Source organism: Gobius niger, assembly GCF_951799975.1.
Source record: "Gobius niger genome assembly, chromosome: 11".
Lineage (NCBI taxonomy): Eukaryota > Metazoa > Chordata > Actinopteri > Gobiiformes > Gobiidae > Gobius > Gobius niger.
In genome coordinates, this window is record NC_136862.1 from 3698648 (window position 1) to 3720370 (window position 21723).

Here is a 21723-nt window from a genome sequence, read left to right on the forward strand (position 1 = left end):
TGTATTGGAGGAATTGTGTAACTGCATCTAAGTAATGATAGAGATTCTGATGGCTTCTCCCGGTAATTGTGGGCCGGTGAAAGGTAGTACGGGCCTCATCTCGACCTGACTGGCCCAAATGTACGTCGGCCCCCCGGGAAAACTCCTGAATCTCCCGGTGGCCAGTCCAGCCCTGACTTCCATCCATATCTTTTACCCGCAGGTGAACACGGTGCCCATGTGACGTGGACCTGAAGCTCATGACAGTGGGTTCAGCCTGTGTCTCTCCTAAACAACATGAAGCTTCTGTCCGGCTGCACCTTGAACGTGGGCGGCAGGCGGTTCCCGTTCACCGCGGACCTCGTCACCCACCTCCCCCTGAGCCGCCTCAGCCGCCTGAACCGCTGCGCCTCCGAGAGCGAGCTGCTGGAGTTCTGCGACGACTACGACCGCGAGACCAACGAGCTGTTCTTTGACCGCCACTCCGACGCCTTCGGCTTCATCGTGGCGTACGCGCAGCACGGCGCCCTGAGGCTGGCCCCGAGCATGTGCGAACTGTCCTTCCTCAACGAGCTGCTGTACTGGGGCCTGGACTCGGCCGAGCTTCAGACCTGCTGCCAGAGGAGGCTGGACCAGCGCATGAACGACTGCTACGTGCACTTCTTCCCCGAGTGTCGCTTCAGTGACTACGGCCTCTACTACCAGAAGGACCAGTGCGGCGGACGGGATTTCGGGAACAAGTGTCAGGGCTGGATGGAGGTGGTTCGCAGGACGTTTGAAGAGCCGACGTCCTCATTAGCTGCTCAGGTTCTGGCCTCACTGTCCGTAGTTTTCGTGATCATTTCCATGGTGGTCCTGTGCACGAGCACTCTGCCCGAATGGTCCAAGGATGAGACGTTGGAGAAACACAGGTAAATGCATGACATACAGGCAATGCATGCGCGATGACCAGCATTTTAGAATAAGACGAATGCCCATCTCAACTTGCGTGGGTTAATCAGGTTCCTAATTTCGGCCCAAACAAACCACTCCGCCATTGAAATGTTCGAGCGAGTTCAGGCACACAGAACACTGAAGTATATTGAGTCATAACCGTGAATTATAAGGCTTACGGGCGTTGGTTTAAAGACTATAAGACTCAAGTGACGGCGGCTCCGTAGGCAGGAGTGGACCATAGTGGACCATAGTGGACCATAGTGGACCATAGTGAACCATAGCCGACCATAGTGGACCATAGTGGACAGGGGCACGACAGGACCTGGGATATGCCCGACACAGACATCATCACTTTTTAAATCATTTAAATTCGTCTTGAAATCACGGGGGAAAGTTTAAAAACGGTGCTGATGTTAAATATAGTGGGTACATTTCCGTCTGTCAAATTAGCGATCGATTAGCAATGTTGTTCACCATCAGATCACTCGTAAAAAATACAAATAAAGTCAATTTAGATGGCCTAGCCCAGAGGTAGGCAACGTCAGGCTCGGGGGCCAAATCCGGCCCTCCAGCACAGCACCTCTGGCCCTCAAGACGATTTTGAGAAAAATGATTGCACAAATCAGAGAGTACTTTTAACATTATTAGAGTTAATTGGGAGAAAAAAGGTAGAAATACTGGCAATACACCCAATTAGGTCATATATTATGTACAACACTGGCATGTGAAAGAAGTGCACTGGGACAAGAATAATCGTTTTAAGGAAGAAATGACATAAATCTACTTGAATTAACAGATTAAATCTAAGCTTTGAGTAGAGATAAAACCTCTAGTAGTAGTTATTCTCTTGTTCCATTGGCGCTAGCATTTGTATCTTGGATTAGTTCAAACAGACTCAAATTCAACATAAAAGAACTTTAATTGAAGCCATTTTATGTCATTTATCTATTTTTTCCAGTGTTGTGCTTTACTTTGGGCTAATAATCAGTGGCTTTGGCCCTCGGTCTGTTTACAGTAAAGAAAATCGTCCCTCCTCCAAGAAAACATGCCTACCCCTGGCCTAGCCCATATATGTATGTGGATTTCTTTGGTCACAATAAAAAAAAAAAAGATTTTGTTTACTGTCCACTTCCTTGTTGCCAAAAACAAAACAAAAATCTCATTCCAGTTTAAATATTCTGAATATCGGCTACATGGCTACACAGTTTCAGACCCTGGACTTTGTCCAACAGTCGCCTTCAAGGGTCAGAAATGTTTTTCTCCCATAGTGTTTCCAACTAACGGCCGTTCAGTTCTTTCAGTTTCTGCCTGTCTCCGTACTCAGCCCTGGTTGTGAAAATAGACTTCATGCTAATATTGTAACAAGCTCCACGGTGACGACAAAAACACTTTATATAATCAACTTTCCAGCGTTTAAAACGGAAAGAAATTCCATTACCCATAATGCAATAGATACAGACGGCATCTCTGGGATCGCCCATATATGGTCATGTTTGAAAACAGTTAAGGGGGAAAACAATTTGGAGAGAAATCTAAACTTTCTCTAATTATTCAAAAAACTACATTAACAAACGCTGAATTATGAATATAGTTTTCTACTAAAGAAAGAAACAAAGACATGGAGAGGAGCAAAGTGGTTCAACAGCCCATAAATACATGAATAACGGAGAATGCTAACTTGATGCTACATGTTAGCATCGGGCTAATGCTAACGGTTAGCCAGCGCGAGCTACAACTGCCGTTTTTTCACTTCTACTGAACAATGTGCTGTGAGAAAATATCCATAAGGGCCCGATTTACACCTGACTTTATTTATGGGATAAATAAGTTCATATTCCACCAGAAAATGGCTTAAAAGAGTGAAAAATTCTGTTTCTCTAAAGATTCTATTTTCCCCCTCAGCGAAGCCACGCCCCCACCCGAGATGGGCATTCGGCTTATAGGGATGTGTGCTGTAGAATCAGTGCAATGTGTATTCGTGCTCTCGACCCATTTCATGTGACGTCTGCATACGAAATGAGGCGCAGAACAACTGGAAAAATCATATTGTACTAGCACTGCCACGCGATTGACACGATTATGTTTTCATATCAAAACAACACAATGTCATCGTGTTGCGTTGTTGATGGCACAAATAGAAGCACCAACAATCCAGGACTTACATGTGAAAACATACAGGCAGGTGCACAACCTTTCAGGAGACTAGACAAGGCTTAAGGCGTGCGTCAAACGAGAGACAGATGGTCCAAAGTTGAGATCGAGAATGAACCCCACCACGCCTGAGACGCTCCTCGGCGAGCTACTGTTAGCTCGATTTTAATGTTTTGTCAATTAGCTAAGATGTTTCAGCAAAATTAAAGACATTGACTTGAATTTGGTTCTTATACTTTACTTTATTTAACACATTGGTTTGTAGATTCTGTTCAAAATGCTCCCAAGAAAAAGAAAATCCATCTAAAATGTGACTTTGCAGAAGTGTAGAAAGCCTTTGGTGAACTCCTGAGAAAGGTCTGGAGAGCTAGTAGGAGATCCTGCTGTGGAGTCTATAGAGTTATATTATCAACCTCAGAGAAGCTCAGTCAACTTCTGGTTCCTTCTGAAGCACAAACTGACAGAAACAGGGCGCTCCACGCATGTGTCCGGGCTCCTCAAAGGGCGAGGCAGAGTCTGGGCGCCGCTTGGCAAGGTGACAGACGTACTCACAGGAGTGTTTCTTCAGCGCGGAGTCAAACTGGCTGCCCAGGCGCCCCCTGCAGGCACTCAGCGACACACGCACCACGAGGAGCTCCACCGTGGACATGCAGCCCATCAGAACGTCCTCCACCCACACGGCTTCGTTAGCTCGGGTCACCCCCCTCCTCTGGCGAAAGAGGACATATGGATGCACCAATTTCAAGTCGATCAAGAATAAAACAATTAAAGCACATAAGAGAATAACGTTAAGGTTTGTCATCCCAGCGTAGATTGCTGCTTGTGCCCCTACATAAAACAGTACAACGTGAACGTATCGTATCCAGTCCATGTCCGTGATTTCTTTGTTGATGCAGCGGACGGCCTCGAGGTAGCGCAGTCGCTTGAGGAGGCTGCCCCTCAGTGCCGGGGGTGTCTCATTCTCGCTCCATAGGCCACAGGGAGACAACAGCCTTCGATTCAAACGTCTCATCTTAAGGATCTGTCCCTCCTCCAGATAAGTTACATCATCGTCCATCGCTGTGAAGCTCTTTCGTCCTGACAGAAGCGAGAGTCGCCCTGAAACGACACAGCGGCAGTTGTCACACTGACTGAAACGTGTTGGCCCATTAGTCCGACAACACATTAGTCCGACGTCTCATTATTACGAAAAGGTGCCATTGAGTAGGGGTTGAAAATTCAAATTAGGTTCAGGCAAGAGTCCACTGACCTTAACCTCCTGAGACCCGAGAGTTTGTCTGGTGTGCATTTTATAATTGTTCTTGCTATTTGGGATAAGTAGGACCTAATAAGTATAATAGCTAAAATGTGATGTTGTGCAGGAAGTAGTTTTTGCAGAAAATGATGTCCTCATGTGAGGACAGTGGGTCTATCAGAACCTTATGAAATATAATTTGCTGTTAAGGGCCAGAAGGTCCTAATTAGTCAAAATTCCAAATTTCAGCTTAATATAATAAGTAGTTAAGGTAAAGAGGTTAAAACTAACTCTGCGGTTGAATTCTCCGGGTTCATGGCTTCAAAATGATATGCAGCCCATATTCACTTTAGTAAAAGTTGTGTTTTTCAGGCGATGAGAGCCAAAACTGGTATCGGTTCAGTATCGGATATTTGTAGCCAATACCCAATATCGTATTTTTTCCAGTGTCAGTTCCGATATCAGTATCGGATCGTGAAAAAAATAAAAATATACAAAAAATAAACTAAAATCTACATCTTAGACAGATGGCTATCATAGAGGCTGGGCTAAGTAGGCTAGCTATCTAGCACGCTAGCTATATCGTTTATTTGCGACAATTTACCACTTAGTATTTTAGTATAAGATTTACAACTGTACACAACATGACTATGCAAATGTGCCACTTACAATAACTATTTACAACTGTAAATCCATCTAAATAATAACAGGAGCTAATAACAGAAGCTAATAACAGAAGCTAACAACAGAAGCTAACAACAGAAGCTAATAACAGAAGCTAACAACAGAAGCTAATAACAGAAGCTAATAACAGAAGCTAATAACAGAAGCTAACAACAGAAGCTAATAACAGAAGCTAATAACAGAAGCTAATAACAGAAGCTAAAAACAAGCTAATAACAGAAGCTAACAACAGAAGCTAACAACAGAAGCTATTAACAGAAGCTAATAACAGAAGCTAATAACAGAAGCTAATAACAGAAGCTAAGAGCGGGAGCTAAGAGCAGAAGCTAATAACAGAAGCTAATAACAGAAGTTAACAACAGAAGCTAATAACAGAAGCTAATAACAGAAGCTAAGAGCGGGAACTAAGAGCAGAAGCTAATAACAGAAGCTAACAACAGAAGCTAATAACAGAAGCTAATAACAGAAGCTAATAACAGAAGCTAACAACAGAAGCTAATAACAGAAGCTAATAACAGAAGCTAATAACAGAAGCTAAAAACAAGCTTATAACAGAAGCTAACAACAGAAGCTAATAACAGAAGCTAACAACAGAAGCTAATAACAGAAGCTAACAACAGAAGCTAATAACAGAAGCTAATAACAGAAGCTAAGAGCGGGAGCTAAGAGCAGAAGCTAAGAGCGGGAGCTAATAACAGAATAACAGAAGCTAATAACAGAAGCTAATAACAGAAGCTAATAACAGAAGCTAAGAGCGGGAGCTAAGAGCAGAAGCTAATAACAGAAGCTAATAACAGAAGCTAAGAGCAGAAGCTAATAACAGAAGCTAATAACAGAAGCTAATAACAGAAGCTAATAACAGAAGCTAAGAGCAGAAGCTAATAACAGAAGCTAATAACAGAAGCTAATAACAGAAGCTAATAACAGAAGCTAAGAGCAGAAGCTAATAACAGAAGCTAATAACAGAAGCTAATAACAGAAGCAAATAACAGAAGCTAATAACAGAAGCTAATAACAGAAGCTAATAACAGAAGCTAAGAGCGGGAGCTAAGAGCAGAAGCTAATAACAGAAGCTAATAACAGAAGCTAAGAGCAGAAGCTAATAACAGAAGCTAATAACAGAAGCTAAGAGCAGAAGCTAATAACAGAAGCTAAGAGCAGAAGCTAATAACAGAAGCTAATAACAGAAGCTAATAACAGAAGCTAAGAGCAGAAGCTAATAACATAAGCTAATAACAGAAGCTAATAACAGAAGCTAAAAACAGAAGCTAACAACAGAAGCTAAGAGCAGAAGCTAATAACAGAAGCTAATAACAGAAGCTAAGAGCAGAAGCTAATAACAGAAGCTAATAACAGAAGCTAACAACAGAAGCTAACAACAGAAGCTAATAAAAGAAGCTAATAACAGAAGCTAAGAGCAGAAGCTAATAACAGAAGCTAATAACAGAAGCTAACAACAGAAGCTAAGAGCAGAAGCTAATAACAGAATCTAATAACAGAAGCTAACAACAGAAGCTAACAACAGAAGCTAACAACAGAAGCTAATAACAGAAGCTAACAACAGAAGCTAACAACAGAAGCTAATAACAGAAACTAATAACAGAAGCTAAGAGCGGGAACTAAGAGCAGAAGCTAATAACAGAAGCTAATAACAGAAGCTAACAACAGAAGCTAATAACAGAAGCTAATAACAGAAGCTAAGAGCGGGAACTAAGAGCAGAAGCTAATAACAGAAGCTAACAACAGAAGCTAATAACAGAAGCTAATAACAGAAGCTAATAACAGAAGCTAACAACAGAAGCTAATAACAGAAGCTAATAACAGAAGCTAATAACAGAAGCTAATAACAGAAGCTAAAAACAAGCTAATAACAGAAGCTAACAACAGAAGCTAATAACAGAAGCTAACAACAGAAGCTAATAACAGAAGCTAATAACAGAAGCTAAGAGCGGGAGCTAAGAGCAGAAGCTAATAACAGAAGCTAAGAGCAGAAGCTAAGAGCGGGAGCTAAAAACAGAATAACAGAAGCTAATAACAGAAGCTAATAACAGAAGCTAATAACAGAAGCTAATAACAGAAGCTAATAACAGAAGCTAAGAGCGGGAGCTAATAACAGGAGCTAAGAGCAGAAGCTAATAACAGAAGCTAATAACAGAAGCTAAGAGCGGGAGCTAAGAGCAGAAGCTAATAACAGAAGCTAATAACAGAAGCTAAGAGCAGAAGCTAATAACAGAAGCTAATAACAGAAGCTAATAACAGAAGCTAATAACAGAAGCTAAGAGCGGGAGCTAAGAGCAGAAGCTAATAACAGAAGCTAATAACAGAAGCTAAGAGCAGAAGCTAATAACAGAAGCTAATAACAGAAGCTAAGAGCGGGAGCTAAGAGCAGAAGCTAATAACAGAAGCTAATAACAGAAGCTAAGAGCAGAAGCTAATAACAGAAGCTAATAACAGAAGCTAAGAGCGGGAGCTAAGAGCAGAAGCTAATAACAGAAGCTAATAACAGAAGCTAAGAGCAGAAGCTAATAACAGAAGCTAATAACAGAAGCTAATAACAGAAGCTAATAACAGAAGCTAATAACAGAAGCTAATAACAGAAGCTAATAACAGAAGCTAAGAGCAGAAGCTAATAACAGAAGCTAATAACAGAAGCTAATAACAGAAGCTAACAACAGAAGCTAAGAGCAGAAGCTAATAACAGAAGATAATAACAGAAGCTAAGAGCAGAAGCTAAGAGCAGAAGCTAAGAGCAGGAGCTAAATAATGTAAATGCTCTGATCACAGCAGCCAAACTTACCCCATAAATATCTGTGTTCGGATAATGTCCTTTTCAGTGTTGCCAAGAGGTAGAGCTGAGCGATTTGATTTTCTCGTAAAAAAAACTCGATTGAAGATTCGATTTGATTGTTTTCCCAACCACATTTGCCAACTGTAAATACATTTTGAATATAGACAATTCTCAGTCATGTGACTTTTGGCTGGAACTGTGCCTGTTTAAACTGCATATGACACATTAGACACAATTATGGTTTAAACTTATAAAGCGCTTTTCTTCCTTCATCAGATCCAAAGCGCTTTACATCAAGGAACCAGTCACCCATTCACTCTCTCACTCACACACCGGTGTACGCAGACACTGGAGGCAGGATTCGAACCCCGGACCTTCTGATCATGAGCCGACCCGCTCTACCAACACCGTGGAACATAATTAACACAATTGTATTTAAGATTTTGCTAAGGATTGTTCCCAGCTTTCTTCAGTTTGACCAACTTTGTGACGTTTATAGTTAATTGGACACTGACAGGAAGTGACATAGTTGAAGGCAAACTATTTTAAACTGTTGCCGTGCTGGCCATGCTGTCAATGGGAAATGAATCAAACTGCTCTGGAACTTTATCTACTTTACCTTATCTATTGGTGCGTTCATGTGGTCCTCGGGAACTTTGGCGACAGGTGAACGCTCGCTCGACTGGGGAAAACTTTAAGGTTAAGGTTAAGGTATATTTTATTAATCCCAGTAGGGAAATTCATCCTCTGCATTTGACCCATCCTCAGTGCCGCTGGGGCGACCTGTAGGAGCAGTGACCCGGGGCAGTGACTCGGGGACCCATCTCCATGATGTGGAGCCAGGCTGGTGGTCAGAAACACCTGGCTGGAGGATTCACCTATTGTGCATGTTTTTACTGGTAGGGGAAACCGGAGGAAGCCTACGCAGACACGGGGAGAACATGCAAATTCCACACAGCAAGGCCCCGTCCCTGGTGGGAATCGAGCGCCAGCCGCCCACGGTTGGGGATCTCTGGTCAAAACTGGCTTCCCGACTTCCACACCTGATGCGGAAATCAGCTGATCTGTTCTTTTATCGCCTAGTGTGAGCTTTTTAGTTAGAAACTGCTGCTTTTTTGAGTTTAGTATGAGCTGTGGTCATCCTCGCAGTGATATCAAACTCTCACTCACTGAATGTTTGCTTGTGCATCAGTCTGACGCTATGAGAGGATTTATCCCTTTTCTGTAGACAGACTTGAATGGTAGGACCAGCACAATGTCTCGAGTTCACATCCCCTGTATAAGACAATCAGACTGCTGCCTTTTCTTCATCTGTCCTCTTCAACACCATTGATCATTCTCTAACAACGTGATATTTTTACGTTTAGCTTTTGAGATGCAAACACATTTAAATGATTAGCTCAGCTAAGCGCTAATCAATGATAAAAGACCATCGCGTGGAAAGGGAAAGGAATAAATTAACCTCTTAACTCCCGCCTGAACCGAGAGGATCTTTTTCCTCACATCATCAGATTTTTTTTCCATCATTTTTCTGTTGGGTATTCAACTCATTTTTGTAACTTTTTGTCATTTTTTTCTTCATTTTTTTCTCAATTTTTTTGGGTCATTTTTTCTCAAATTTTTGTAATTTTTTGTCAAATTTTGATCACATTTTTGTCATATTTTTGTAATTTTTTGTCACATTTTTGTCATTTTTTCGTCAATTTTTCGTCACATTTTTGTCATTTTTTTGTCACATTTTGTAACATTTTTGTCATTTTTTTGGTCATTTTTTTTCTTGTGACATTTTTGTGACATTTTTGCCTCTTTTTCCTCAATTTTTCGTCAGTTTTTTGTCAAGGTTTTCTCGCTTTTTTGTCACATTTCCATCATTGTTTTCATCTCAGTTTTGTCGCTATTTTCACAGCTTTTTTCCAGAAGCTTTTGGACTGGGGTAAAGCCAAACTGGAGAAAATGTGCTCGGTTCAGGTGGGAGTTAAGGGGGTTCAGGTAAAGCAAAGTATCGTTAAAGAACCGGAAAACGGTCCCCACCCCTAATCAAAGATCTAAAGATAGATTTTTTTCGATACCTGCTTTGTATACATTAATTCCGATACCTGTAGTACCTGTACTTATGACTAGTGTGATTTAATGGTCCTCAAAAGTCCCATGGTCCGCTCTCTCCAGGCTGGTGGAGTCCGTCTGCATCGGCTGGTTCACGGCCGAGTGCACGCTGCGCTTCCTGGTCTCGTACGACAAGTGCGAGTTCGTGCGGCGCCCGCTGAACGTCATCGACATCCTGGCCATCGCGCCGTACTACATCTCGGTGGCGGTGTCGTCCCTGACGGGCGAGGACTCGGAGCTGCAGCGCGCCGGCGTGATGCTGCGCGTGCTGAGGATGATGCGGATCTTCTGGCTCATCAAGCTGGCGCGGCACTTCCTGGGCCTGCAGACGCTGGGCCTGACCCTGAGGCGCTGCTACCGGGAGATGCTGACGCTGCTGGTGTTCGTGGGCGTCGCCATGGCGATCTTCAGCGCCTGGGCCCAGCTGCTGGAGTACGGCCTCGACCCCGTCCCGGTGGCCAGCGCGAAGCAGGGGTCGGGGAACGTCTTCCTCGCGCCGCCCCCGGACTACAGCGCTAAAGGTACGTTAGAAATAAGTACGATTTGAGCTGGTTTGTAAAGTATTTTTGCACTTGAATTGACTCCGCCGCCCAAGGAGTGACTTCCTGTTTCGATCCAGCACGCCAAAATAAAAGCACACAGCAGGTGCTTACAACATTACAAGAATATAATGAAATACACACGTTTTAAGTGTTTTGTCTGTTAATAGTCAGGCAGAAAGAAAGTTAAACTAATGAACGGATGAAAAAGATGGTGCTTTTATTTTGGCGTGCCGGATCGAAACAGGAAGTCACTTCTTGGGCGGCGATGTTAAGATTTAAAGTTATGCACAGAGTCAATTAACCCCTTAACTCCCACTTGAACGGAGCACATTTTCTCCAGCTTTGCCCCAATCCAAAAGCTTCTGGAAAAAAGGTGTGAAAATAGCAACAAAACTGGGACGAAAACACGGATGAAAATGTGAAAAAAGCGACAAAAAATTAAGGAAAAATTGAGGAAAAAATGGACAAAAAAGTGATACGAATTTGACAAAAAAATTCGAATAATTTGACAAAATAATTTGACAAAAAAAGTGACGAAAAAGTGACAAAAAATGGACAAAAAAAATCGAAAAAGTGATGAAAAAAAATCTGATGACGTGAGGAAAAAGATAGATTTAGTTTTGTAGGTCTTAGCTTTCAAATGAGGTGTTACACTGGCCTACAGGATTTGGGTAAAGCTGAACCAGAGAAAATGCTCTCGGTTCAGGCGGGAGTTAAGAGGTTAAGCAGAGAATGTCTAGTGGCACCTAAAATTATATAATGAATCTCAATTTCCTTTAAAGGGGTTAGATGCAAGTTGGCCATTTTATGCTCACTACTGCCACCTGAGGCCTTATGCGTAACTGCAGCTTCTATATTAAGCTCATGCATGACTTCAGACCCGAATGAACATCTTTTTGAGACAGTGCAAGATTTTAATGGCAGTTGTGGTGAACAGGTCTGAGCTCATTCTACACATTAGGACATGGAGGAACATGTAAGGGAAGGGAAAAAAAAAAATTATAACATTTTTAACCTCTTAACTCCCACCTGAACATGTTTTCTCCTGTTCTCCAAATTCTCCAAATCTAAGAGCTTCTTCAAAATGGCAAACAATGGCAAAAATCCAGCAAAAAAAGTGACAAAAATCCAGCAAAAAAATGTCAAAAATCCAGCAAAAAAATGTCAAAAATCCAGCAAAAATGACAAAAATCCAGTAAAAAAGTGAAAAAATCCAGCAAAAAAGTGACAATAATCCAGCAAAAAAATGACAAAAATCCAGCAAAAAAAGTGACAAAAATCCAGCAAAAAAATGTCAAAAATCCAGCAAAAAAATGTCAAAAATCCAGCAAAAATGACAAAAATCCAGTAAAAAAGTGAAAAAATCCAGCAAAAAAGTGACAATAATCCAGCAAAAAAATGACAAAAATCCAGCAAAAAAAGTGACAAAAATCCAGTAAAAAAGTGAAAAAATCCAGCAAAAAAATGACAAAAATCCAGCAAAAAAAGTGACAAAAATCCAGCAAAAAAATGTCAAAAATCCAGCAAAAAAGTGACAAAAATTCAGCAAAAAATGACAAAAATCCAGCAAAAAAGTGACAAAACTCCAGCAAAAAAACGACAAAAATCCAGCAAAAAAAAGACAAAAATCCAGCAAAAAAAAAGACAAAAATGCAGCAAAAAAAATGACAAAAATTCAGCAATTTTTTTTACAAAAATCCAGCAAAAAATGCGACAAAAATGCATCAAAAAAGTAACGCAAACACAGTGAGAACACAGGAGAGAATGCATTTGGTTTTGGCGGGTGGTAAGACCCACAAAACGGATCTTTTTCCTCGCGTTGTTGCTGTGTTGTGTCAACTTTTTCATGTTTTTTTTTTTTTTTTCGTTTTGGTCACATTTTTGTTGAGTTTTTGTCACTTTTTTGTTGAATTTTTGTCACTTTTTGGTTGAATTTTTGTCACATTTTTGTTGAATTTTTGTCACATTTTTGTTGAATTTTGTCACATTTTTGTTGAATTTTTGTCACATTTTGGTTGAATTTTTGTCACATTTTGGTTGAATTTTTGCTACATTTTTGTTGATTTTTTGTCACATTTTTGTTGAATTTTTGTCACTTTTTTGTTGAATTTTTGTCACATTTTTGTTGAATTTTGTCACATTTTTGTTGATTTTTTGTCAAATTTTTGTTGATTTTTTGTCACATTTTTGTTGATTTTTTGTCACATTTTTGTTGAGTTTTTGTCACATTTTTGTTGAATTTTTGTCACTTTTTGGTTGAATTTTTGTCAAATTTTTGTTGAGTTTTTGTCACATTTTGTTGCGTTTACATCCTTGTTTTCTTCTCATTTTTTGTGGCTGTTTTGTTGAATTTTTGTCACTTTTTTGTTGAATTTTTGTCACATTTTTGTTGAATTTTTGTCACATTTTTGTTGAATTTTTGTCACTTTTTGGTTGAATTTTTGTCACTTTTTTGTTGAGTTTTTGTCACTTTTTGTTGCGTTTACATCCTTGTTTTCTTCTCATTTTTTGTGGCTGTTTTGGCGCTTTTTCCCCCCAAGAATGTTTTTGATTAGGGTAAAGCCAAACTGGAGAAAATGGGATCCGTTCAGGTGGGAGTTAACAGGTTAAGTGTGGAGTAACGTGAACTCATAAAGATTCCGTGTTTTGCAGCGTACTCCCCTCAGAGCACCGGCCAGGACCTCCTCGCCCGCGGCCGCAACCAGGACTGGGCCAGCATCCCGGCGGCGTGCTGGTGGGTGATCATCTCCATGACGACGGTGGGCTACGGCGACATGTACCCGGTGACGGTGGCCGGGCGGGTGCTGGGCGGCGTGTGCGTGGTCAGCGGGATCGTGCTGCTGGCGCTGCCCATCACGTTCATCTACCACAGCTTCGTGCAGTGCTACCACGAGCTCAAGTTCCAGTCCAGCAGAGACCAGTACGTGCTGGAGTCCGCCAGAGACGCCTGAACCATGAGCTCGGGTTCTCGTCGTGACGTAGAGTTTAGTTCCGTCCTTCGGTTCGATGGAGAAACAGACATTCGTGAAAGGAGAAGGCGATTGAGTCCTCGGTTTGCTTTGGCTCTTTCCGAAACCAATCCCTCCTCGCTTCCCCGTTATCCTGCCCACTTACACTAAATCACTCATTAGTGCACTCAGAGCTGTGGCTTTCAGACGCACTCCCCCCCCCCCTCTCAGTCCACGGAGCAGGCACACCCGACTACCATCCCGGCACGGCACGCTAATGTGGCAAATAAAAAGTCTGACTGACGATCCTTTTGAGCTGAAAACAATTCCTCAAGTTAAAGTGCATATGACACATTCGACGCAATTCGAGCTAAATGATATAATAATGATAATGATAACACAATAAAAAAAAAAAACTCAGCTTTCTTTAGTGTGGCCATTTTTGTGATGTTTATAGCTTCACTTCCTTATTGGACACTGACAGGAAGTGACATAGATAGAGGCAAACATTTGAAACCGTTGCTGTATTAAGTCGATAGATCGAGACGGCACCATGTCCTACAAGAGGGGGAAGGGAAAATGTATAAGCCGAATGCCCATCTCGGGTCGCCCGTTGCATTATGGGTAATGGCATTTATTTTGACTACCAAACAATATCGATAGCTAGCGTAAAGCAACAAAGAAAGCTCTGATTTGGACCGCTTTGCTTTTTATTTCTTTTAAACGCTGGAAAGTTGATGATTTTTGTCGTCGCCGTGGAGCTTGTTACAATATTAGCATAAAGTCTATTTTTACAACCAGGGCTGCGAACCGAGACAGACAGAAACGGAAAGAACTGAACACATGTTCATATGTAGAGATGCTTCTTCAAAAGTGACGACCAGTCCTTGTTCACATAGTTTGAATAACTATGTGAGAAAAACGCTTTTGACCCTTGAAGGCGACTGTTGGACAAAGTCCAGGGTCTGAAACTGTGGCCTCAAGTCGCCGCTGTTCATTACATTTAAAATGAATGAGAAGTAAAAACATAGAATCCTTGTTTTGTTTTGTCAATAACGAGGTGGAAAAACAAAAAATGACAAAATTTGACAAAAAATTGAGTTTAAATTGATGAAAAAGTGACATAAAAATGACAAAAAATGGACGAAAAAGTGATAAGAATTTGACAAAAAAATGCGAATAATTTGATGAAAAAGTGACAAAAAAGTGAAAAAAAAATGTACAAAAAATGAGAAAAATGTATAAAAAAATTGACAAAAAATTGACTAAAAATTGAGAAAAATTGACAAAAAATGGACAAAAAATGGACAAAAAAAATAAAAAAAATTGACGAAAAAGTGATGACTGCCCAACACAAAAAAAATCTGATGATGTGAGGAAAAAGATCAATTCGGTTTTGTAGGTCTTTCAAATGAGGCGTTACACTGGCCTACAGGATTTGGGTAAAGCTGAACTGGAAAAAATGCTCTCAGTTCAGGCGGGAGTTAAGAGGTTAAATATAACTTTTCTGCCCAATATTTCTTCATTAAAATCGCTGCTTCACTGACATAAAATGATAATTATTACTTACAACAGATCCATATAAATAAGCCGTATTTTCTCCCACTTTAATTCGTTTGTGCTGAGAGAGAAGATTCTGGACACTTCACTTCGAGAGAACTCACATCACAAGTGTTAGTGCACAGGCAGACGGAGTGGTTTTGGAAAAGGGCCTTTGCTTCCACTTGACTAAAGACATTTGTTTACTCCTACATTCCAATACGAGCAGATTTGTGACAGAAATCCTCCCTCGAAAGTCCTCTCTTTCCTGTGATGAGTAGAAATAGACTCACATTTGTAAAAGTGTACTCTGCCTTTTTGTTACAGCGTCCCGTGAAGGTTGTTTTGGATGGAAAAATATATTCATAAAGTGGATTTGTGCGTTAATTAATCATGTAATGTCTTTTTGCACACACGTATGTTTTGTCTGGAGCGGATCATATCATCAGGTGCAGAGAAAAGCCCTCAGGGAAAAAGGACGGCGCAATATGGGAACACTCTGAGCTCTGTGGAGGCGTCCTGGGGGAAATCAACTTATTAATGCTTCGTATACGTCGCGCTGAAAAAGCAGAGTCTGGTTATTTTTAGCGGCGGATTCATGAACACATCACACGCTGAGGGTAACTGAGCAGAATCGACAGTTTACACGTCGCTGGCCATTTGTGTCTCTCGGTCTGTGTCAGAAACTCCCTCTAAAGATGTGGAGTTTGATCGTTTTCACCGACGCTGAACTGATAGAGATCACATCTGGGCTGATGAGGACGGACGATGGACTCCAGTGGGCTGTAACTGTCAGGGTAAGAACTTCCTGGAGGATAAAGTGTTTGTACTTTTCGTTCCCTGTTGTGCAAACCTGGCAAGAGTTGTTTTGAAATTGTGAATTCAGTCGGCTGCACAATAAATATGTCCAGCCATCCTTTTTGTTCCACTTTTCTGTTGGAGCTGCCCAAATCATACTGCAGAAGCCCCTATAGCGCCTCCTGCAGGTGGTGGGTCCACAGAAGGACGGCCTCACGATTCTAACCGGGCCTGTTGGTCTCTCATAAGAGCCTTCTGGACCACTCTTAGTCTGACCCGTCACCTAGGACCTGTTTGTCATGGGAGAAGCCCAACAACAGAACTCCAGGATCATTCTGGTGCTCAAACCCCTCCACCACGTGAAGGTGGCGGTTCCAGGAGGGGAACAATAAATAAGTAACTAAAATAAACAGTGAGAGGTGGTTTCCCCTCTTCAGGTCGGTGGGAAGTCCTTGCCTCAAGTGGAGGCTCCTCCCGGGTAACTGAGCTCCTCACCCGATCTCGAAGGGTGCGCCCAGCCACCCTGCGAAGGAAACTCATTTGGGCCGCTTGTATCTGTGATCTTGATCTCATGACCATAGGTGAGGGCGGGAACGTAGATCGATCGGTAAATCGAGAGCTTTGCCTCAGACTCAGCTCCCTCTTCACCACGACAGACCGATACAGCGACCGCATCACTGCTGACGCCGCACCGATCCGTCTGTCCATCTCACGCTCCATCCGCCCCTCACTGAGAACAAGACCCCGAGATACTTGAACTCCTCCACTTGAGGTAAGGACTCCCCACTGACCTGGAGAGGGGAAACCACTTCTCTCCAGTGGAAAACCATGGCCTCAGATTTAGAAAGGGCTGATGCTCATCCCGGCCGCTACACACTCGGCTGCAAAACCGCCCCAGAGCAGCTGAAGGTCCCGATCCAATGAAGCCAACAGATCTACATCGTCTGCAAACAGCAGAGAGGAGATCCTGAGCTTCCCAAACTGGACGCCCTCCGGTCCAACTCCCAGAGACTTGAAGGAACAGGCCACCGTTTTTCCATACTGAGATATGTTCTTGCCTGAGCTTAGGTGAGTTAATACCTGTCTGGTCTTTGTGCCCATGGAAGAGCGTGGTAGCTTCCAACTTCACCCCCGTTTGGAGCTATAGGAAAATGCTGGGAGAGGCCAATGCTAACAACATCTTTGGTCGACCAGACAGGTACACTGCAAAAAGTCATTTACTAGATTAGTTTAGATGTCTCAATTTGAGCATAATAATCCAAATTCTAGTTCTTTTGACTTGTGAACATTTAGTTGGGCATTTGACCTAGATTATTTCACTTGTTCTGAGAGGTTTCTGACTCGTTTCAATACATTTCACCGTTATTTCAAGTATGTTTCTCTGCCAATGGGGTAAGAAAAATGGTCTTGTCCCATTGGCAGTTTTACTTTCTTATTTCAAGTGAGATTTACCTTAGAACCAGTCTGAAATGTCTTCAAACTAGCAAAATAATCTTGGTCAGATCAGGAAAAAGGTCTAAATGAGTGAAAACCCCTCAAAACGAGATATATTTCCTCAGTTCAAGTCATTTAAGCCAATGCTTGATATTTACTTTTTGTAGTGTACGCATTAACTCGTCTAAGCTCAGGTAAGAACATATCTCAGTATGTAAAAACGGTGGCCTGTTCCTTTAAGCACACAGGACGGATCTCATCCACCCCTAAAGCTCTGCCACTGAAGAGCTTTCTAACCAGCTTGGGTGATGGGCGGGTCCCCTCTGAGTCCCCAGTCTCTGCTTCCTCTTTGGAAGACATGACAGTGGGATTGAGAACATCCTCGAAACCGGACTGTTTGCCACAATGTCTTCTTCGATAGCCCTCCTCCTTGTTCTCTCCAAACTCCTCCAAGACCTGAGATTTTGTTTCTGCGATGAGCTCAAGCTACTCTGGACTTCAGGCACCATGAAATAGGACAAAGGTGCTGGGACAGTCCGCTGCTGAACATGCTCCTCTGTAATGGCCTCATGTCCTGAATCTGGACAGAGCTTCAGCCCCAACACTGAGCTTTTTCAGGCTGGAGATTTAGCCAATCAGCCAAGGTTAAAAAAGTGGTAGCATGTAGCAGCGTCACACCATTGTCCTTGTGTTCATCATTGTTCCTTAATAAAAGTGTGTGTTGTCTGCAGATATAAAGCCTTTTCTCCAGATTTTGTCGGGAGATTGGAATTCAAACTTGCAGCGTTCCATCTTGCAGCGCGGCGTTTCTCGCCTCTGGTTCGGGAGTCCGGAGATCTGCTGCGACTGATGGACGGGGAGTGTTTGTGAGTTTTGAGTCAGTGTGAGATGGAGGCACTTCTGAGTCACACGCTCCAGTCTCGCCTTTAAATCTGCCTCATTGGATCATCACAGTCACATCAGACCCATCACACGGCAACAGACGGGAGAGAACTATTCTGAGTGTGGCACGGACTAAAACGGACTGGAGATACGGGCTGGAATATTAAAGGGGGATGTGGGAGAGAAGAGCTGGGATAACTGGACAGTAATGTAATGAAACAGTTGAGTGCAGAAATGTGATGCCACCAGTTTAACCTCTTAACTCCCGCCTGAACCGAGAGGACCTTTTTCCTCACGTCATCAGATTTTTTTCCATCATTTTTTTGGGGGGGGTATTCAACTCATTTTTGTCACATTTTTGTCATTTTTTTCGTCATTTTTTGTCAAATTTTTATAACATTTTTGTCATTTTTTTGGTCATTTTTTTGTCACATTTTTTGTCATTTTTTCGTAATTTTTTCATCACATTTTTGTCACATTTTGTCACATTTTTGTTATTTTTTTGTCCTTTTTTTTGTCATTTTTTTGTCAAATTTTTATCAAATTTTTGTCATTTTTTGTCACATTTTTGTCATTTTTTTGGTCATTTTTTGGTCACATTTTTGTCATTTTTTCGTAATTTTTTCATCAAATGTTTGCCACATTTTGTCACATTTTTGTTATTTTTTTGTCATTTTTTTGTCAAATTTTTATCACATTTTTGTCATTTTTTGTCACATTTTTGTCATTTTTTTGGTCATTTTTTTGTCACATTTTTGTCATTTTTTCGTAATTTTTTCATCAAATTTTTGCCACATTTTGTCACATTTTTGTTATTTTTTGTCACATTTTTGTCATTTTTTGGGTCAAATTTTTATCACATTTTTGTAAATTTTTGCCACATTTTGTCACATTTTTGTCATTTTTTCGTCCATTTTTTGTCCATTTCTTGTGACATTTTTGTGACATTTTTGTCACTTTTTCATCAATTTTTCGTCACTTTTTTGTCAATGTTTTCTCACTGTTTTGTCACATTTCCATCATTGTTTTCGTCTCAGTTTTGTTGCTATTTTCAGCTTTTTTCCAGAAGCTTTTGGACTGGGGTAAAGCCAAACTGGAGAAAATGTGCTCGGTTCAGGTGGGAGTTAAGGGGTTAAAATGGTCCAATTTCCACATGAGTGTAACATTTGTGCCAACATTATTGCAGCCTGAAGGGGGCGCTGTGTGAGTAAATCTAACTTGTTCCTGAAGGGGGGCAGGTCAACTTCAGGACTCTCATCCATAAATGCATCTAGGATCGCTGTGATTGGGCGAGAGTTACCTAAAACAAAACAAAAAGTCAGAGGATAACACATGTAGTCCAAGCGTCCATATGCTCCAAAAGTCAAAAGTCCTCTCTGTGAATTATCTGAAGCAACAAATCTCTCCCATTGCATCTTTTTTAGTGGTTTGTGTTGATTTACTGATGGTAGAACCCGACGCTGACATTGTGTGACTAAATGTCCACCTTGTAAAAACATGTAAATGAAGCTCAGTGTTTTGTTCTTTTAGGGCGATAATGAAATGTCTTCAAATGTGGCTTGTGTTCATTCTTTTTTTTTCATCATAATCTTCCGTTGGATCACAATAAAGCTGAGTTCCTGAGTTTCAGTTGTTAGTCTAATGTAAGTCACTAAAATAATGCTGAATCGTTTAGAGTTGATGATATCAGGGGCGGACTGGTCCATTCTGGGAGAGCACAGAAGGGCCACTGGCTCTAGGGCCACCGGTCCGGCCTCTCACTTTATACCTTACCCCCAGGTGTAACCGAGCTTTACCCAAATCTACAACCTTAACCTCTTAACTCCCGCCCGAACCGAGAGGATCTTTATCCTCACGTCATCAGATTTTTCATCATTTTTGGGGGGGGGGGGGGTATTCAACTCATTTTTGTAACTTTATTGTCATTTTTTTGGTCATTTTTTGTCAAATTTTTATCACATTTTTGTCATTTTTTGTCATTTTTTGTCACATTTTTGTCATTTTTTCGTAATTTTTTCATCACATTTTTGTCACATTTTGTCATTTTTTTGTCATTTTTTTGTCACATTTTTATCACATTCTTGTCATTTTTTTTGTCATTTTTTTGTCACATTTTTGTAATTTTTTCGTAATTTTTTCATCAAATATTTGCCACATTTTGTCACATTTTTGTCATTTTTTGGGTCATTTTTTGGGTCAAATTTTTAGCAAATTTTTGTCAAATTTTTATTACATTTTTGTCATTTTTTTGGTCAAATTTTTATCAATTTTTTGTCATTTTTTTGTCATTTTTTCATCAAATTTTTGCCACATTTTGTCACATTTTTGTCTTTTTTTCGTCAAATTTTCGTCAATTTCTTGTCACATTTTTGCCACTTTTTCATCCATTTTTCGTCACTTTTTCGTCAACGTTTTCTCACTTTTTTGTCACATTTTCCATCATTGTTTTCGTCTCAGTTTTGTCGCTATTTTCACAGCTTTTTTCCAGAAGCTTTTGGACTGGGGTAAAGCCAAACTGGAGAAAATGTGCCCGGTTCAGGTGGGAGTTAAGGGGTTAAAAGAAAAGCATCCAAAAACAAAAATGTGCTGGATAAGCAACACAAAAAGTGACCAAAAAGTGACAAAAACACAACAAAATGTGACAAAAACGTGACGACAAAGGGACGAAAACACGCCAAGAAGCCACAAAACAGTAATGAAAAAGCAGCAAAAACATGACAAAAATGCAGCGACAACGTGACAAAAAGTGACCATCACTTTTCTAGATTTTAGCTTTCAAATGAGGCGTTACAGTGTTGCTCTCCAGTCAAGAAGCTTTTTGATTTGGGTAAAGCCGAACTGGAGAAAATGCTCTCGGTTAAGGCGGGGGGTAAAACGTTGACATATGCATTTGTGGAAGTGTCGCATTTACACTAATTTGGGCCAGGCTGGCCAGAGTCCAGGGCTGTTTTTCAGTCCCAGTCCGCCCCTGGATGATATTAACAGACTTCGGCTCAATCTGAAACCATCAAATTGTAGCCTCTAAGCACTAACACCAGCAACTAACTCCTTAACCTTTCATGGGGTCAACAGTTAGACCTCTATGCAGTTAGGGAACTAGAGCTTCAGCAGCATTTTGAACAATCCGTCCATCCTTAAACAGGGGAAAGGGAAGTGACATCACCAACAGCTGCTTTTCTTCTTCTTTAAAGTTATTGGTGGAGTGCAGGCCAAACAAAAGTGCATGTCGCCCCCTAGTGTACAGTGTCCAACAACAACATAGTGTCCAAACAAAGACATTTAAGGAGAAAAATAAATCCAAATGATCCAAACATTTCCCTTTAGTGTTATTTTATTTCAACAGCTGTTTCATAAAGCTACAGCAGCAAATGATCCAAGTGGCTTAAGTTTCTCCTAAATGAAAACAAAAGCATTTAATCCGTTCACTGAGTTTCCTCTTTAACACTGACATGTGACTGAGCTGTGGGGACGACAACATGGATTTATCACTTTTATAAAGTTTGGCTTGTGCAGAATCTTAATTTTTAATTATTATTTTTATTATTAGCCTAAATGTGCTACTGTCAATCAACAGTGGTTGCGCATGAATCACTCGAGGGTGGGGGCGAGGGGGGTGGGGGGGTTTGGCGCAGTGGCTTGTGGGTGGCACATAGCTCCTAATCACTGGTTAGTTAGCACCAGAGGTCCCTATGCTAAAGTGGCTAT

General features: G+C 41.2%; 1 protein-coding gene across 1 annotated transcript; it reads left to right on the forward strand.

Annotated features, from left to right (window-relative positions):
* Positions 1 to 228: 228 nt before the first annotated feature.
* LOC306970648 (voltage-gated potassium channel regulatory subunit KCNG3-like) lies at positions 229 to 13368 on the forward strand (the record flags this gene model as incomplete). Its single annotated transcript, XM_079566677.1, has 3 exons — positions 229 to 890; positions 9939 to 10329; positions 13096 to 13368. The coding sequence occupies exons 1-3, from the start codon at positions 277 to 279 to the stop codon at positions 13366 to 13368; spliced, it is 1278 nt and encodes a 425-aa protein (XP_079422803.1). The 5' UTR covers positions 229 to 276.
* Positions 13369 to 21723: the final 8355 nt, after the last annotated feature.